Below are 17249 nucleotides of genomic sequence, written 5' to 3'. Positions count from 1 at the left end.
CCCACCTCCAGTTGACTGTGGTCAAGTGTATACATTTCCGGAGAGTAATATCAAGGCTAAGCCCATGATATCTGTTACTGCCTGTAAGATGCCCCTCAAAGTCAAGTCGGAGCTCTGCCTGAGAGTTCTCAAGCTCTAAAATCAATTCTTTGTGCGGATCTGAAAAAGTCAACAGGTAACCAACCAGGAGAGGGGAGCATATTTCTATGCGGCTTGTGAGGACAGCAACCCATCTCAGACACAGGTAATTGTAGCATTTTCTTGAAATTTTACCTTTCAGCTAATCCCCCTTTAGTGAGGCTTGAAATGATTATAGGATCAAACGGCTCTTCAGTTCCTGAAATTGTGATGCCAAGGGGCCCCCCATAGCGCTTAAGCTCCACAGTGTAAATAATTGCTCCGGAACTTTCTTGCTCATCTGCAATAAACGCCAAGGAGTCATAATTGGTTTCTTTGGAAAAAGCGAAGTAAGAAGACACATATATTCATACACAAAATAAGAAACTCGAAACGTCATCGTGAAAACCTTACGTCTCAGGAAATCATTATCTGGGGAAGTAGAATCTCCTTAGGATATATCACATTCTAATACAGGGATGTGGTTACCTTAGTGTCCGGGAAGGGGGTCACTGCCTAATGACCTGTGTTTGAAATCAGTGAGTGAGCCACCGAGCTGGCACCGCAGGCCCTTTGGACAGTGTCCATACCTAGTACAGGGCTTCCCCAGCACTTGTGTGCCACAAATACCTGAGGCATGAGCGCATGGCTGAGGAGGAACTGAAGCAGGAGAGAGAGAGTCATGCAGTGACAGAGACCCGGCCAGGCCATTCCTATTTCCAGGCCTTTCCAAGCAAGCTAACTTCCAATATGAGAACATTTTACTCAGGTTTGGAGCAAACGTTAGCATATACATGGCCAAGCGGGGCTCGGACGAGGTGGTTTAGAAATCTAAAATCCCTTGGGGCGCCTGGGTGGCGCAGTCGGTTGGGCGTCCGACTTCAGCCAGGTCACGATCTCGCGGTCTGTGAGTTCGAGCCCCGCGTCGGGCTCTGGGCTGATGGCTCAGAGCCTGGAGCCTGTTTCTGATTCTGTGTCTCCCTCTCTCTCTGCCCCTCCCCCGTTCATGCTCTGTCTCTCTCTGTCCCAAAAATAAATAAATGTTGGAAAAAAAAAAATTAAAAAAAAAAAAAAAAAGAAATCTAAAATCCCTTACACGTCATTCCACTGATTGTACCTTAAAACGTCAATCCTACGGATAAATTCACAGGTATTAAAGTCGTGGTTTGAATGGTTCTCTCTCCTCTGTTCTAGAGATTAAGAGCCATGCAAATCACGTTTCGGTAGCATATACCAGGCTGCCACGGTCATGAACTAACTTTCACTATTTAACAGTAGTATGAAGGAAATCCTCTGTTAATGCGGTCTTCCCACAGCACTGGCCTGCAAGATGTCACGGGACACCTTTAACATTGTTGGGGGTTTTCAGTGTGTCAGGGTTACAAATATGCAGTCTCAGATTTCAAAGTGTTTTTCTTTGCTTGTGACATGCTTCAAGTCCTTGGGCATTTCTCGTTCTATTCCTTGTGCCCCGGAGCTGCGAATGGCTAAGGAGCTGTTTCATTTCTGTACCCAAGGATACAGTGAAATGGTCCCGGAGCTACTTTAACACAGTCAGTTTGACAATCAGACTGTATCCTAGTTAAGCATTACCACAGTCACATTTCTGCAAGGAGCAGCTGTTCATTTATGACATGAAACCCTGAAATAAGGAGGAAAAGAAGAGCCTGAATTAACGATTCAATTATCTGTGTGTACAGTGAACAATTATAATGAGCATAAAATGAAAGGTCTTCCTACGCTACTCAGCGTAGGAAGTGATATGTTCTCTCCTGCCAGCGTTTACTCCATTCTTGCCACAGACTGCGACTTCTGGAATGTACCCATCCCCTCCACTTCCTCGGTACTCTACTCCTAATAAGCTCCATGCACAGAGAATTCAAGACCGTCTACCACACACGGCAATGCTTAAATCAACCTCTTACGATATAAAAATATCCAATATTACACTCAAATCTGTACTGGCAGACAAGAAGCCTCCACATCCAGTGTCAAGAGCTTTAGTTTGACGGCTCACAAACTACTTACAGGCTTCTACCCAAGTGGCCAACAAGGCGGTGATCATGTGCTAGGGAGCTGCTGAAGGAAGCAGGAGGATACAGTACCGTGTGGAGGCAGAGGTCAAAAGTCTAAATTTTCGACACTATGATAACGTCATCATCCTCCAGAGCTGGCTTTGACATAAAGGAATAGGGTATTATTGGATAGATTACATGTACTTCGTAGACTGTGCTATCAACTATATTCTGGATAGAATTCTAGGTGAGTCATTTGATTAGTAGACCTTGGCATTATTAAATATTAGTCACCCCCGGGGCACTCACTCTACAGGTCATTCAGTGCGGGTGTTTATGCCAGTGGAAAGACCCTGACCCTTATTGTTCTGCCTTATAGGGCAAGCAGGAACACTGCTTTGTCAATGGACACCAAATAGTCTGGACTTGGCCACGGATGCTTAATGGGAGTTGTGGGAAATGACAGCTGCCCAGTACCGGAACCCAGCAACCTGTGGGAAGTTTCAGTTAAAACTTCAGTCCAGATGAAAATAACCACTGGTGTATAGGAAGCTGGGCTTGGGTGCAGTCCCACTAGCTGGGAAAAGGTGGAAAAGCTGGCTCTATTTCACTTCTTTAGGCGATCCAGAGTGAGTGCCCTGGGTGGTTTTTGTTGTTGTTGTTGTTTTTGTTTTTTTGTTTTTTGTTTTTGACAGTTTTGCAACTTGCATCACAAAGATGGCAAAATAACACCAGAATAGAGCGAATGGGTTTAAGACAGGCCACTTTATGTAGGGACATTTTTTAAAAATTTTTTTTTTAACGTTTATTTATTTTTGAGACAGAGAGAGACAGAGCATGAACGGGGAAGGGTCAGAGAGAGAGGGAGACACAGAATCAGAAGCAGGCTCCAGGCTCTGAGATGTCAGCACAAAGCCCGACGCGGGGCTCGAACTCACGGACTGCGAGATCATGACATGAGCCGAAGTCGGCCGCCCAACCGACTGAGCCACCCAGGCGCCCCTATGTAGAGACATTTTTAAAGTAGGCAGCTGAGGCCTCACAATAACAAGCCATCAAGGCACTCCATGAGTTAAGGCACTCCATGAGTTTAAATTGTGACGGAGATGCCAATTAAAAAAATGGCAGGATTTTAGTGAGGAAGGACACACTCCTGTTATCTGTCACGTTGGGATGGAAACAGGAAGAAGTGAGGCTATGTTAGATTATGACAGAAATAGAAGCTTATTTCTGAATTCTTCATTAAGTAAATTGTCAGGAACAAAGACCAGAAAGGGAATATTTAAGAGACATTTCAACCAAAAACAATGAGTAGGTTTTTTGTACCAAATTAAAACCAACTGTTGTTTTTTTATTAAAAAAACATTTTGTAAATGTTTAGTTTTGAGACAGGGAGAGGACAGAGCATGAACAGGGGAGGGGCAGAGAGAGAGGGAGACACAGAATCTGAAACGGGCTCCAGGCCCTGAGCTGTCAGCACAGAGCCCGACGCGGGGCTCGAACTCACGGACCGTGAGATCACGACCTGAGCCGAAGTCGGACGCTTAACCGACCAACCCACCCAGGCGCCCGTTTTTTTTTTTTTTTTAAATCAATCTATCAGTTTATCTATCTATCTCTACCTACATAACTAATGATACACACACACACACACACACACACACACACATACACACACACACGTAAATCAAGGAAATGGCACACTGAATGAATATTGGATGATATGAGGAATTATTGCTAATATTTTAAACTGTAATGATATGGAGCTACATCTTTTAGAAATCCTTTAAAAGAATATCATTTATAGATACATTAATAGTGTTTATAAGGTGGGGTGATAGGTGTCTAGAATTTGTTCAATGTAATTCAGTGTGTGGGTGGAGTGGGGAAATTAGGATAACAGTGGAGCTGTATAACAAGATTGATCCTAAGTTAACAGTTGTTGATGCTTGGTGGTGTTGGATGGTCCATGCCACCATTCTTCTCCATTTAAAAAATACATTTGAGGGGCGCCTGGGTGGCGCAGTCGGGTAAGCGTCCGACTTCAGCCAGGTCACGATCTCGCGGTCTGTGAGTTCGAGCCCCGCGTCGGGCTCTGGGCTGATGGCTCAGAGCCTGGAGCCTGTTTCCGATTCTGTGTCTTCCTCTTTCTCTGCCCCTCCCCCGTTCATGCTCTGTCTCTCTCTGTCCCAAAAATAAATAAACGTTGAAAAAAAAAATTAAAAAAAAAATACATTTGAAGTTTTCGTAATAAAATTGGTTTTTTTATTATTTATTTATTTAAAAATATTGTTATGTTTATTTTTCAGAGCGAGAGAGACAGAGCGGGAGCAGGGGAGGGGCAGAGAGAGAGGGAGACACAGAATCCGAAGCAGGCTCCAGGCTCCGAGCGGTCAGCACAGAGCCGGATGCGGGGCTCGAACTCACGAACCGCGAGATCATGACCTGAGCCTAAGTCGGATGCTTAACCGACTGAGCCACCCAGACGCCCGAAAACTGTAAAAATATCGGGACATCTGGGTGGCTCAGTTGGAGGAGCATGCGACTCTTGATCTCAGAGTCCCGAGTTCCAGTCCTACCTCAGGTGTAGAGGTTACTTAAACAAACTTAAAAAAAAAAAAAGATAGAAATTTCCTTAGAAAACACTCATGGATGCCTTGAGTAAACGATTATTTAATTAGTCTGGCTTCCTTACTTTCACAGACGGTGGTGGCTGCACACACACTGTCGCATCCAGACCCTTATGAGCCATCTGTCCACCAGGCGACGTTCCCAGAACTTCCCACCGACACTCGCTCTAGAAGAGGCCCCCACCTCAGCTCTGCCCTGTTTTTTCACAGTTTCTTCCTAAATTGTTTTCCTGGTTGGGCTCCTGCCTTTGCCCCTCCCCCACATCTATTTTCACCAGTGCTGCCAATAGACAAGTCCTCCTCTTTTCTTCCCAGAATATTTTTAAGGCATAAATCTGAATATGTTACTGTCTTACTTGAAGCTTTCCTGTAAGTTCCTCAGTTCTTTTGAGAATAAAATACAACCACTTTGTATGAGCTGAGCGGGAGCCTCTGAGTCCCCAGAGGGTCTTGCCCCCTCTCCCACCACGGTCCCATCTCCTAACTTCTCTCCTCACTGAACCAGCCGTAGCTCCTTAAAGCGTAGTTAGAAAAGTGCTTTTCTAACATCTTCAGCCTGGCTTGTGTTACTCCCTACGCACAAACGCCTTCCTCCGGAGAATTTCTACCCTTCCTTTGAGACTTGGCTCATGTGTCTCGTCTTTCAGGAAGGCTTCCTGGTTACCCGGCCGCGGCCAGCAGCTTTTCCAGGGGATCCCATATCTCCTGTGTATTCTACCAGTGTTCTCAACTCCTCTTCATTCTTGTTCCCCTCCTCAAGGAGAAACATTCAATTCAATTTAAATTCTCTGTAACAAGAGAAATTAAATCTGAAGAATGGATTCAGTCAGGTAAGGTTGAGCTTTGAAGGGCCACAAACCATTCTAACGTAACGTCTAAGATTCTTTGCTCCCTGAGAACCAATATTTGCCCCCATCAAGAATGCATGCATGTTCTAGTATATACTTTTCACTCTGTGTTTGAATGATTTCTCTACTTGTCTCCGCCATTCGAATAGGATCACCTTGAAAATAGACATGTTGTCTTCATATCCCCAGAACAATGTCTGGCACCCCGGGGACTTTGGTAAACGGCTGGACAAATGAGCGAGAGGATAAGTGGATGTTGTTAGCCTGAGTCACAGTTCTGGGGGATGCAGTCTCTAAGAGAGCCTCATGAGTCACTGTCCCGGTGACTCTGAGGTCTAGTTTTCTTCCGCAAGGTGATGTAAACCCAACTATGGCTCACTCAAAGAGTGACAGTAAGACCCGGGCTGCCACCGTGGGGACCAGCAAACCTAGAGCATCCTCCCTCCACAGCGCTGAGAGTGTCTGAGTCAGCTTCAGGCTACACTTCCCACTCCATCTGTCTTCTCAGGCTTTAGCCCAACTGGCAGTTGTAAGGTCCTACAGCTTAGGAGGGTGATAACCGCCATTCATGCTCAGGCCATTTTGGAGGTGGAAGCATTCCAAGACCCTCTCTCCTTGAGGCTGCTCCAGCTTAGAAAGGAGCAACGGGAGTGTTTAGCCAGAACAAAAACTTTCTGAGAAGAAAAAAATGCAGGATCGCCAGTAAGTTTCAAAGTGAGCCCAAACAGATGTTAATGATATTATAAGAAGCTTTTATATCGCAACAGAAGGTTTACAACTATTAGCGAAAGACATGAAAGGGGGCCGGCCTACTTGTTTGTTCTGCTCGGCTCTAGTTAAGAAAATTAATGGGACCACAGAACAGATGCAAAATTGCAGCGTTACTTATCTACAATGTTATTTTCGGGCGTCTTGAGTGTTGACTATTTAACCAAATGAACACTATCCGGCTTGAATCCATAATGGCAGCTGCTTCTGTGACCAAACGGGGGGCCTGGATTTGGGAGAGAGCCCTTGGAATGCATAAACGTACAGGTCAGTCAAAGTTCACTTCAACTAAAAGCGACAGAATTCATTTCACGGAGTATGGCTATGTTTCTTGGAGGACAGGACTGAGAAAATAAACCATTTAGAACAACACCCCTTACAGCTTCCTACTCTTGTGTGGTCATTTTATCTGGCCACTAAATAGTGTACCAACGGAGCTCCAAGGAGTTGCTGAGTGTCAGAGAGGAGAATTTGAATTTCTTTTGTTATGATAATTATATATGTATATATAATATATACATACACATATACATAGACATATATATACATACATACACATCTCCACATTATGTTGATTTGTGACTGTGCTTCTCAAAGTGTAGTCTGGGGACTAGGAACTTCAGCATTATCTAAGAACTTGTTGTAAATACACATTCTCTTCACCTCAGACCTATAGGAATCCCCAAGTCTGGGGGAGGAACCCAGTCATCTGTGTTTTAACAAGACTTCTAGGTGATTCTGACTAGAGTTTGAGAAGCATTACTCTGAGGGGCGCTTGGGTGGCTTAGTCGGTTGAGCATCACACTTTGGCTCAGGTCATGAATTCAAGCCCCACATTGCACTCTCTGATGTAAGCCTGTCAGCGAAGAGCCCACTTTGGATCCTCTGTCCCCTCTCTCTACCTCTCTCCTGCTTGCACTTTCCCCCAAATAAATAAATATTTTAAAAAAAGAAAACCATTACTCTGAGATCAAGCATGAAAAAAGGGAAGATACCCCCCGCCCCCCTTTTTAAAAATCTATTATAGGTTCTTTCTTGAAGCCAGTCTTTTGCCAAAACCACCCCTTAACCACCGCTCCTAGCACAGCAAGGATCATTCTTGCTTGCTTGTAATGGGGACTTTCTGCTACTTCAGTCTAGATTTGAGGGGGAGAAAAGCTAGGGGAAATTACTGAAAAAAAAAAAAAATGAAAGCTCAAATCTTTGAAGGGCAGATTTCACTGGTACTAAAGCTATCTGTGCACAAGGCTCTGTTTGGAAAGGCATAAAGGTAATTTGCTTTTGATGGGACAAATTGTAGCCTGGAAATGTTTCTCTATATAAATTAGGGCCCATGGAGGTAAAATATTGCATTTATGGTCTCTAAAAACATGCTCTATATTATAAGAGAGGTCTCTTGATCTGCAGATCAAGAGAGAAATCGCTAACAGCTATATATTTGATTGGCACAAAGGCAGTAATACAGAGCACACAGGCCCTTAGGAATTATTTGACACACATTTGCAAGTCTCCACCTATTTCTTCCTTCAAGTCCCCAAATTCTCAACTGTTTTGCTTCAGGGCTGCTTCTCGGCTAGCCACTCTCCCTCTCTTCATTTACATTGGATCTAGACACAATCAAAAAAAGACAATAGATTTTATTTCAAGAGGGTTATTTGCATCTTTGGGGACCTAAGGATTGGGTAACAGCCCTTGTTTTGGAGCCTTGGACCCAGGCAAGAGCCATCTGGCTCTACTTGGCTTATCCTCCTGTGGTAATGAAAGATGACAAACACAAAAGCTCCTGAAGGCAGAATGGTCACTGAACATCGCGGGGAGGGAGGGAGGCAAATCCTTACAATTCCAAGGGTTCCAAAAGATTTGCACATCGTAAAATAAAGCTAAGATTAACGTAAAAGCATCCTAATACTGGCAGCTGGTAGTTAGGATTCATTGAGCCCTAGTAGGCACCACACATCACTGCTGCACGCTTACATGTATCACCTCCTTGGATCCTTGAAAACAGCCATGTGAAATAGGCATTAAATGGACATGTACAGATGAAGAAACGGATGCTCAGAGAATTTAATTCTCCCGTTTCCCAGCTTGTCAGTTGTGAAGCTAGCCTAGAGCTCTTAGTCATTTCACTCTCTTGCTCCCCGAGGCTGGACTAGAAACAAGAGTTGATTCAGACCCTTGAGTGTGCCCCATTCTTCACTAAACAATGGCAACCGGGTCATCACTGACCAAATACTATGGCCTCACTCCCCTGCTTTAAGTCTTTTAATGGCTCCCATGGGCTTCTGGAGTAAGGTTTGAATTTCTTAACATGGGTTAGGACTGTAATGGTCTGGCTTCAGTATATCTTTCTACTTGCCAACTACCGAGTCCTTACACATAATTTGTGCACCGGCTACATCTGTTACTAGAATGTGTCATGCTTTCTGATCTCCTGCTTTGGCTCACTGTCTTCTGGTTAATTCTAACAACACCTCCCAAACCCTTTCAAGACCAAAGTGGTTAGAAATCCTTGAGCTCCCCAGGCTCAAATGGATGCCTCCGTATTCTCTTAACATTTTGTGCTTACACCTAGCCCATTCATCATACTATCAATTATTTTCTTCTGTGTCTCATATAAGGTGGTGACTGATTTGGGGGCAGGGATTGTGTGTGTGTGTGTGTTTTTTTAATGTTTTATTTATTTTTGAGACCGAGAGAGACAGGGCATGAGCAGGGGAGGGGCAGAGAGAGAGGGAGAATCCGAAGCAGGCTCCAGGCTCCCAGATGTCAGCACAGAGCCCGACGTGGGGCTCGAACCCATGAACTGTGAGATCATGACCTGAGCTGAAGTTGGACACCCAGCCAACTGAGCCACACAGGCGCCCCGATTGTGTCTTTTTTAATCTAAGAACTGGCTGACCCTAACACCTCATACACATCAAATACATGCCGATGGCATGATTGAATGGAAAACAAAGACTTTAACAATTTTGAGAGTAGTTCTACCATCTCCTTGGGTAAGGTACAAGGCAGAGCAATAAAATTAGTGTAACGGGAAGACGTGCCCACATTTTGAAGCCACAGCTATTAAACCCAACTGCAGTATTGCTAGCTTAGGAAAAGAAGTTCTATCACGTATGGTTATAAACTTTCTGCAATTGATGAGAGCAGCAAGGATTGAGGGGGCAGGGTCAAGGAAAGCACTGGAAGACTCCCAGAGTACAGAAAGTCCAACATGAATATGAACAACATTTTAGGGAGTGGAGACTATATGCTGAATATTGCCATTTTAAAACACTGAGACCAAGGATGGTAATAATTCACATCACCAGTTTAAGCACAGCGTCAAACTTCCCAAATCAGTGACTTGTTATGATTAATGCTTACTTCCCATTCATTTAAATCTTGCTGAATGATAAGAACAAAGGTGGAGAAAGGCATTTTAGGAAGCAGTAGCCATAAAAATAGTCCCCATGTATTGAACACCAACTGTGCCAGTAAATATTTCTATTACTAAGTGACAACTGCTCCGTAAGGCGAGTATTGCTGTCTGTACATTACTGAAAATATAGCGGAATCTCAGATTGGTTCAGTAGCTTGCCCAAACTCACATAGCTCAAATGTGGTGGAACTGGACTTTAAACTCAGGCCTGATCTTAAAGCATTGTGCTCTTTAGGACCACAGAGTCTGCCTTGAACTAACTCATTTTGAATCATTTCCTCCCCCACTCTTTGCTCTGTTCTGAATAAGAGTAGTCAGCTACTCAAGTTATACAGTACTTTACATCCTCATGTTGGAAGAGGATATAGAAACACTTAAATTCTTCCAAATCAATGATCAGATGGTAATTTTCAAATAGTGGTCTGTTATAAAAACATGTCTGAATGAGTATATATTTTCATATGCCAATTCGAGAAAATCTGGTTTGGGTAAATATGTCTCTCACATCTATACTTACAGTCTTATTTTGGGTAGGTGCACAGTTTTCAACGGAAGGATTTAGAATTTTAAAAATAGGACCTCCTCGGTGCACCTGGGTGGCTCAGTCAGTTAAGCATCTGACTTCGGCTCAAGTCATGATCTCGCAGTTCACAAGTTAGAGCCCCACGTGGGGCTCTGTGCTGACAGCTCAGAGCCCGGAGGGAGCCTGCTTCAGATTCTGCATCTCCCTCTCTCTATGTCCCTGCCCTGGTTGTTCTCTCTCTCTCTCTCTCTCTCTCTCTCTCTCTCTCTCAATCTCTCTCAAAAATAAATTTAAACAATTAAAAAATTAAATAAAATAAAAATACGACCTCCTAAAAAAATAAAAAAAAACTTAATAAGCATGATAATTACCATAATACTAGGCACAGGGATTGTAGGGTGAAAGGGGAAAGGGGGGAAAGATGAACTGAAGGAATGAAGCAATTGAAAGTAAGACCTGACTCTCCAAGTGCTCAGTTAATGTTTCTGGAACTCTTCCTGCCTGACATGTCTGCACAGCCTGGTGTTGGAACTGGGAACACCGCCAACTGTGAGCACTATACATATTCATCTCTGGCTTGGGTTTTTTACTCTGCAAGGAAGGTGGCTGAGATCTGCTTAGCTTGGCAAATCATACAAAATGGGTTTCTCCACAGAGTGTTGCCTCTTCACTAGGACACAGCCCAGACTGATGCTTGAGGCTTTATCCTTTTTGGAAATAAATCCCCCAAAGAAAGTGCAACTGAAGCATGCTTGTAAAGAGAAGAATGCAAACGTTGGTACAGAAAATCAGTTGCTTGAGAAATAATGAGTGGAAAATTTTAAACGTTGGTTATACAATATATTTGAATACAATCATCCTTACCAGCTCTGCTGATGGATGCAACTACCAGTTTGTTTTAGCTTTGGATAGGAATAAAAACCACATGACCACAAACTCTAGATCTAGATGGCTTAATTATAGAAGATTCTAGAGCACTGACAATAACTCGTCTTTGGTTGGAACGAAGCTCTCTTAACCACTCTCTCTGTAACCATTACTGGATTAACTGATTCTCCATCCTCTTTGTAAAATGTACCTTTCTTTTTTTTTGAATTTTTTGAATGTTTATTTTTTGAGGGAGAGAGAGAGAGACAGAGACAGAGACAGAGCATGAGTGGCAGAAGGGCAGAGAGAGAGGGAGACACAGAATCCAAAGCAGGCTCCAGGCTCTGAGCTGTCAGCACAGAGCCTAACATGGGGCTCGAACTCACAGACTGCAAAATCATGACGTGAGCTGAAGTCGGAGGCTTAAGACTGAGCCACCCAGGTGCCCCTAAAATGTACCTTACAATGCCATAGAATGCTCTAGTGTAATAGGTCTCTCTCTCTCTAGTACCTCTGTGAATCTCTGTTCCTGCTAACAATTGTGTTGTAAGCTTAAAAATTCAGTCAATTTTGTTTATTCCCAAGCTTGTTGATGTTAGTTTTACTAGTTTTTGTAACTATGTAATCTGATGAATCTCACATAACCTATGAAACATGAGTACAGTGGTTCTATGAAAACAAAATCAAATTCTTTGGAAAGATTCAATAAGGGAGGTCGTTAGGCAAAAATCTACTGTTAATTCTGTAGAAGAAAAACTTGAAAATATTGGGCAAGTAAAAAAATCTAAATGGAGTAAACATTCAGATTAAATTCTTTAAATTTTCACTATATTAAAACAAAACCAAAACTGGAGATCATGAGCTGTATATTATATGTATGGTTTAGGAATCCAAACAAGTAAAAAGACTTGTAACTGTGATCAGCAGAATGATATTCATAGCAAAGAAGTTGGCTTCACCCCCGAGATTGGTAAAATTTTAAGTTAAATGTTTATGCTATCCATAGCTATCATTTTCTGTTAATTCCCCACATTAGCTGCGTCGTTCAATTATGGACTTTTTTCAATCAGCTCTAGGTTCTTATCATAATCAGATAAAAGACCCTCTACTGCTGCTCAGACTGTGTTCCTTGGACCACAGTAGGAAGGCTGCTAGAAATGCAGAGTCTCGGGCCTCATCTGGGTGTAATATCCAGGAACTGTGTTCTAACAAGCTCTTCAGGTGATTCTGAGGCCCTTAAAGTTTGAGAAGCCCTGTCCCATTGTGTTCCTCCATTACTAGAAACACTACCAATGAATATAGCCCTTTTAGAAAACAACAGGATACTTCCAATCCATGAGCATGGAAAATTTTTCCATTTCTTTGTGTCTTCTTCAATGTCTTTCATAAGCTTTCTATAGTGAAAGATATATGATTTCACTCATATGTGGAATTTGAGAAACTTAACAGCTGATCATAGGGGAAGGAAGGGAAAAATAAGATAGAAACAGAGAGGGAGGCAAACCATAAGAGACTCTTTACTTTTTTTTAAGTCTCTACCTCATGGAAAAAAAATTTTTAAGTGTTTTATTTTTATTTTTATTCTTTGGAGACAGAGAGTGCGAGAGGGGGGGCAGTGAGAGAGGGAGACACAGAATCCAAAGCAGGCTCCAGGCTCTGAACTGTCAGCACAGACCCCGACGTGGAGCTCGAGTCCATGAACTGTGAGATCATGACCTGAGCCGAAGTCTGATTCTTAACTGACTGAGCCACCCAGGCGCCCTTATAAGAGATTCTTAAATACAGAGAACAAACTGAGGGTTGTTGGGGGTGGGGTGGGGTAAGTGGGTGATGGGCATTAAGGAGGGTACTTGTTGAGATGAACACTGGGTGTTATATGTAAGAGATGAATTGGGTTCTACTCTTGAAGCCAAGACTACACTGTATGTTAAGTAACTTGAGAATTAAAAATAATTAAAGAAAAAAAAAAGAAAACAATATGATACAAGACTCATCAGGAATCATGAGAAGTTCCTTTTTACTTTACTCAGCAGTTCTACTTCTAAAACTATTTCCTAAGGGAATAACTCAAAAGAAGAAGAAGAGTTGAGTAAAGATATCCATATGTAAAGATGTCTGTGATTGTACTATCTACGATAACTGGAAGCCATCTAAGTAAGAAGAGAAAAAGGATAAATAAATTACAGACAATGGTAGATATTAAGTGTTTGAAAAGTGGGTAATGTGCTTATGAAGGTGTAACACACACTGATTATGTAATACAAATATCAACTAGAAAATGACTAGTTCCATTGTGTTAGGGTAGTATTGGGTGATGCTTTAGTTTTCATTTTTAAACATTGCTTTGATACAGCTGCAATAATGTTGTATAATAAAAACCTTAACTGTACAATTTAAAAGCACCCCTATTGAAAATTCATAGTACCCTCTTAACACACAATTGAAAGACCCCTTTAACTATGTAAGACTGCTGCAAAGTCACTAGCCAGCTGTCGCATGTAAAACATCAAGATGTCATATCTTTTGTGACAGACGGGCAGTTAGAGAAGTCAGTCGTAACTAAGAAGGCTATCAATACCTGAATTATCTTCATCTTTGCGGATTTTGAGCTTCACCAAGTCTTCACATTGCTGGAGGATCTGAACCGCATCTTCCATAGAACAGTTGTCCAGCCGGATGTTATCTATCGCAAGTAATTTATCCCCCAGTTCCAGGGTGCCAGTCCTGTTAGTAAATGCACAGCGACACATGATGAATGAGCACTTACCCTGGTCATTTAAGAGGCATTAAGAAGAGTGTGGCAGTAATGGCAGTCTTTAGAGGGAAAGACGTCCTCCAGCTATTTTTAAATTGCATTTTATGAACAAATCCCTTTTTTTCCAGTCTTGTTTTGGATGGCTGCCATGACACCAAATTTCGGAGTATTAAAAACATTTTTCTTAAGTGGTTTCTTCAAGTCGTCGAGGACAGCTATATAAGCTTCCCTCAGGAATTCTAAGTTTCCCAGGAAGGGAGGTGAAGGGGCAGGGTTTACAGACACTGGGAGTCCTCATGCTTCTCCGCATCGGTGCACTCCTTTTCTTCCTGGGCAATTCCAGGTACTAGGAGAGGGCTGAGAGATGGTGGGCGAGACTTAGTGGATGTCAGAGTCTTGGTGTCCCTGCCCTTTCCACCTGTCCCGGGAAACACACTGTGGCTGCCATAGGGAGAAAGGGTGAATCTGATGCTACCTATCTGCGAGGTGGCCACTGAGAGTCTCACACTGGCCATGGACCTCTGCAGGTCTGTTGGAAATATTTAAGGTCCATCATGAAATAAGAAAAATAATGGGAATGGATACGTGTTTGTGCATATATGCACACACATACATATTTGTAAGGAAGGTTATGTTTTGGGAAGGACTATCTTTCATGCATTATGTCTGTGGCAGAGATTGCTAACTGCTTTCCTGCATCTAATTTCCTCTCTCTTCTTCTGGGTCGCTCCTTGAAGATGCATGTCCCAGACTCCCTCGACACCACTTCCCTTTCACGGCTAGAAAGCCGCAATGACGGGAGCAAGCTGGTGAGGATGGCAGGATTGCTGCCCTAGTCCTGCACTGCCTGCCTGCCTCCCAGCTGTCACATGAGATACAGTGCAGTCTTGTTTGACCCAGTCTGTTTATGAGCCTCCCTGTCATGGCATCTGAGCCTATCCCGATATACCTAAACCCATACAATGTCCTTCCTGCTTTTTGAGCATTAGAGTATTTCTTTAATGAAATGACTGTGATAATAGAAGGGTTTCTTTTTTTCTTTAAGTCTTAATTGGACAATAGAAAGTTAAGTCTTACATAAGTATTCCCAAACATTTAAAAATATTTTGATCTGTGACACTGAAAGTTTGAGACTCCCTGAGTTTAAAGGTATATGGGCCAAATAGGACATTGTTCTAGGCTCAGGGATCTGGCTTGGCTAGGGAGGACATTCGGGCATCTCACAAAGCTCTCCCACAAGCTATTATCTCTATGTGGGGTGTTTTATAATTGGGACCACAAGTAGGACCACTTCCAGTTTCTTAGCTGGAAAATGAAGATAGTCAGTGAAGGAGAGCCTATGATAGATTCGGGAAGGACCCTAACAAATATTTTCAGGTGATTATTGTCTACAGTGGGTACAAAAATAAATAAATAAGGTGGGAGAGCTACACAGTCATTGCATGAGAAATGTCGAATATAATCAATTAATAGTGGCTGTCTGGAAAATGATTCATTAGGAAGGTCTACCTTCGGTGTGGAAAGGGTCACTTCTACTTTAATTAAGGAAGCCTTACACCCAGCTGCCTCAGTCGTTAGAGCATGTGACTCTTGATCTTGGGGTCATGAGTTCGAGCCCCACATTGGGGATAGAGTTTACTTAAAAAAGAGAAAAAAGAAAAAAAAAAGAAATGCCTTGGAATGAACCAGAAAATTCATTTTCCTTACCTATGTGCCACACTGCCTTTCTTGATATCTGATATGACAAGGGGATCTCCTGGTTTTCTGCTGGATGGTGCTGTAATAATAGATTTAGAATAGTTACACCTTTATACCCATGATTCACCCACACTGTACATTTCCAGTTTGTAGCAATGGTTAATGCAGGTACAGTTTGTATGCAAAGCAAAGCTGCTCAGCAAACAGATTAGAAAATGTGCACATTACACCTTCTTGATATAAAGACATTTGTGTTGAAGTATTTACAAACTTAAAAACAAAAGCCAAGCCATTAAAAAAATTTTTTTACTGTTTATTTTTGAGAGAGACAGAGAGAGAGAGACAGAGTGTGGGCTGGGGAAGGGGCAGAGGGAGGGAGACATGGAATCCATTGCAGGCTCTAGGCTCCGAGCTTGTCAGCACAGAGCCCAACACGGGGCTTGAACTCATGACCCGTGAGATCATGACCTGAGCCAAAGTTGGACGCTTAACCAACTGAGCCACCCAGGAGCCCCAAAACAAAGTCATTTTAAATTTGCAGTTGGAGAAAGCAACTGCAGAACTTCCCATCAGGTTTCAATCTATTTCAACCTGTGATTTCCAAGAGAAAGGTGAAAGGTGAGCACCCCAACTGGAGAGTATCAGACACAACTGGGGGCTCCCCTTAGGGGTATTCACATGGGCTCCCTTCTCCCTTCCCTTCTTTTTGGTGAGGAGACAGCACTTTTTATGGGACTATGCCATATTACTCCAGTGGATGGGGCTGGAAAGTGGATGAGATTCACTGATTTAAAGTTCTTCTTTTTTTCAGAAGGAAATCTTTTGCTAGATAGACAGTAAATCTTAAAATTTCGCTCACACATTCACACCTAGAATGCTCTGAAATGTTCTGGAATGTGACTATTTTGTTTTACTGAGAATAGTCAATATTTGGTGTGACTTAATTACATGTTTATACATATGCATATTCTAAATATATACATGTAACTTTTATCGAGTTTACAGATTATTCCATTATCCTGCACAGTGGTCAGTTTTGGGCTTTATAACTTCTCTTAGGGATGTTTCCATTTGATGAGATTCAATACATTTGGTATTGAGTCTACCTTAGATTTAATCCTGAAAATGAACTACAGCTCACATAAGTACAAAAATACCATCTTGATCTAGAAGGTTTACATTTAATGTAGGAGACTGATAATTAAAATAACCCATACCGACATTTATAAAAAAAAAACAATTCGCCTCCGAGAGAAGAGGTTTTACCAGTTTGAAGTATGTTGTGATTTCCTTTTAAGGATCATTAAAAGGCCCCTAAAGTAAGATTTTATTATAAACAGGCTGATCACCCCATAATAATCATAGAACCATATCATATCCCATAATCCCATCTGAATCCCAGGAAAATGTTTATACTCAGGAACAGATGGTTTAATATCTCAACACAACATTGAAAAAAAAGCAAACACATATACCAATACCTTACCCGCTGTCTAAATTAGTCCATAGTAAATGTTAATGGGACTTCATTCAATCATTATTCTTAGCTTCTAGCAAAGTATGCAAAACATTCTATTCACTACAATTAATTCATAATTTAAACCTCC

The 17249-nt window shown here is 42.3% G+C and overlaps 1 protein-coding gene across 14 annotated transcripts in view; it reads right to left on the bottom strand.

The window, feature by feature from the left end:
• GRIP1 (glutamate receptor interacting protein 1) overlaps positions 1-17249 on the bottom strand; it is a 684764-nt gene that overhangs the window by 43392 nt on the left and 624123 nt on the right. For 13 of the 14 annotated variants that reach the window (XM_086712887.1, XM_086712890.1, XM_086712891.1 and 10 more), the window contains 3 exons: positions 15652-15721; positions 13768-13913; positions 274-418 (listed from right to left, as the gene is read on the bottom strand). In XM_086712887.1, coding sequence (XP_086569013.1) covers positions 274-418; positions 13768-13913; positions 15652-15721 — 361 coding nt within the window. The remainder of the gene's footprint in view (positions 1-273; positions 419-13767; positions 13914-15651; positions 15722-17249) is intronic. The other variant, XM_086712895.1, reaches the window with a different exon arrangement.

This window comes from Puma concolor, chromosome B4 (genome assembly GCF_028749965.1).
Source record: "Puma concolor isolate L17-30 chromosome B4, mPumCon1.1.hap2, whole genome shotgun sequence".
NCBI classification, from domain to species: domain Eukaryota; kingdom Metazoa; phylum Chordata; class Mammalia; order Carnivora; family Felidae; genus Puma; species Puma concolor.
The sequence above is the reverse complement of the archived record's forward strand: the minus strand, read 5'-3'. Positions and strand labels throughout refer to the sequence as shown.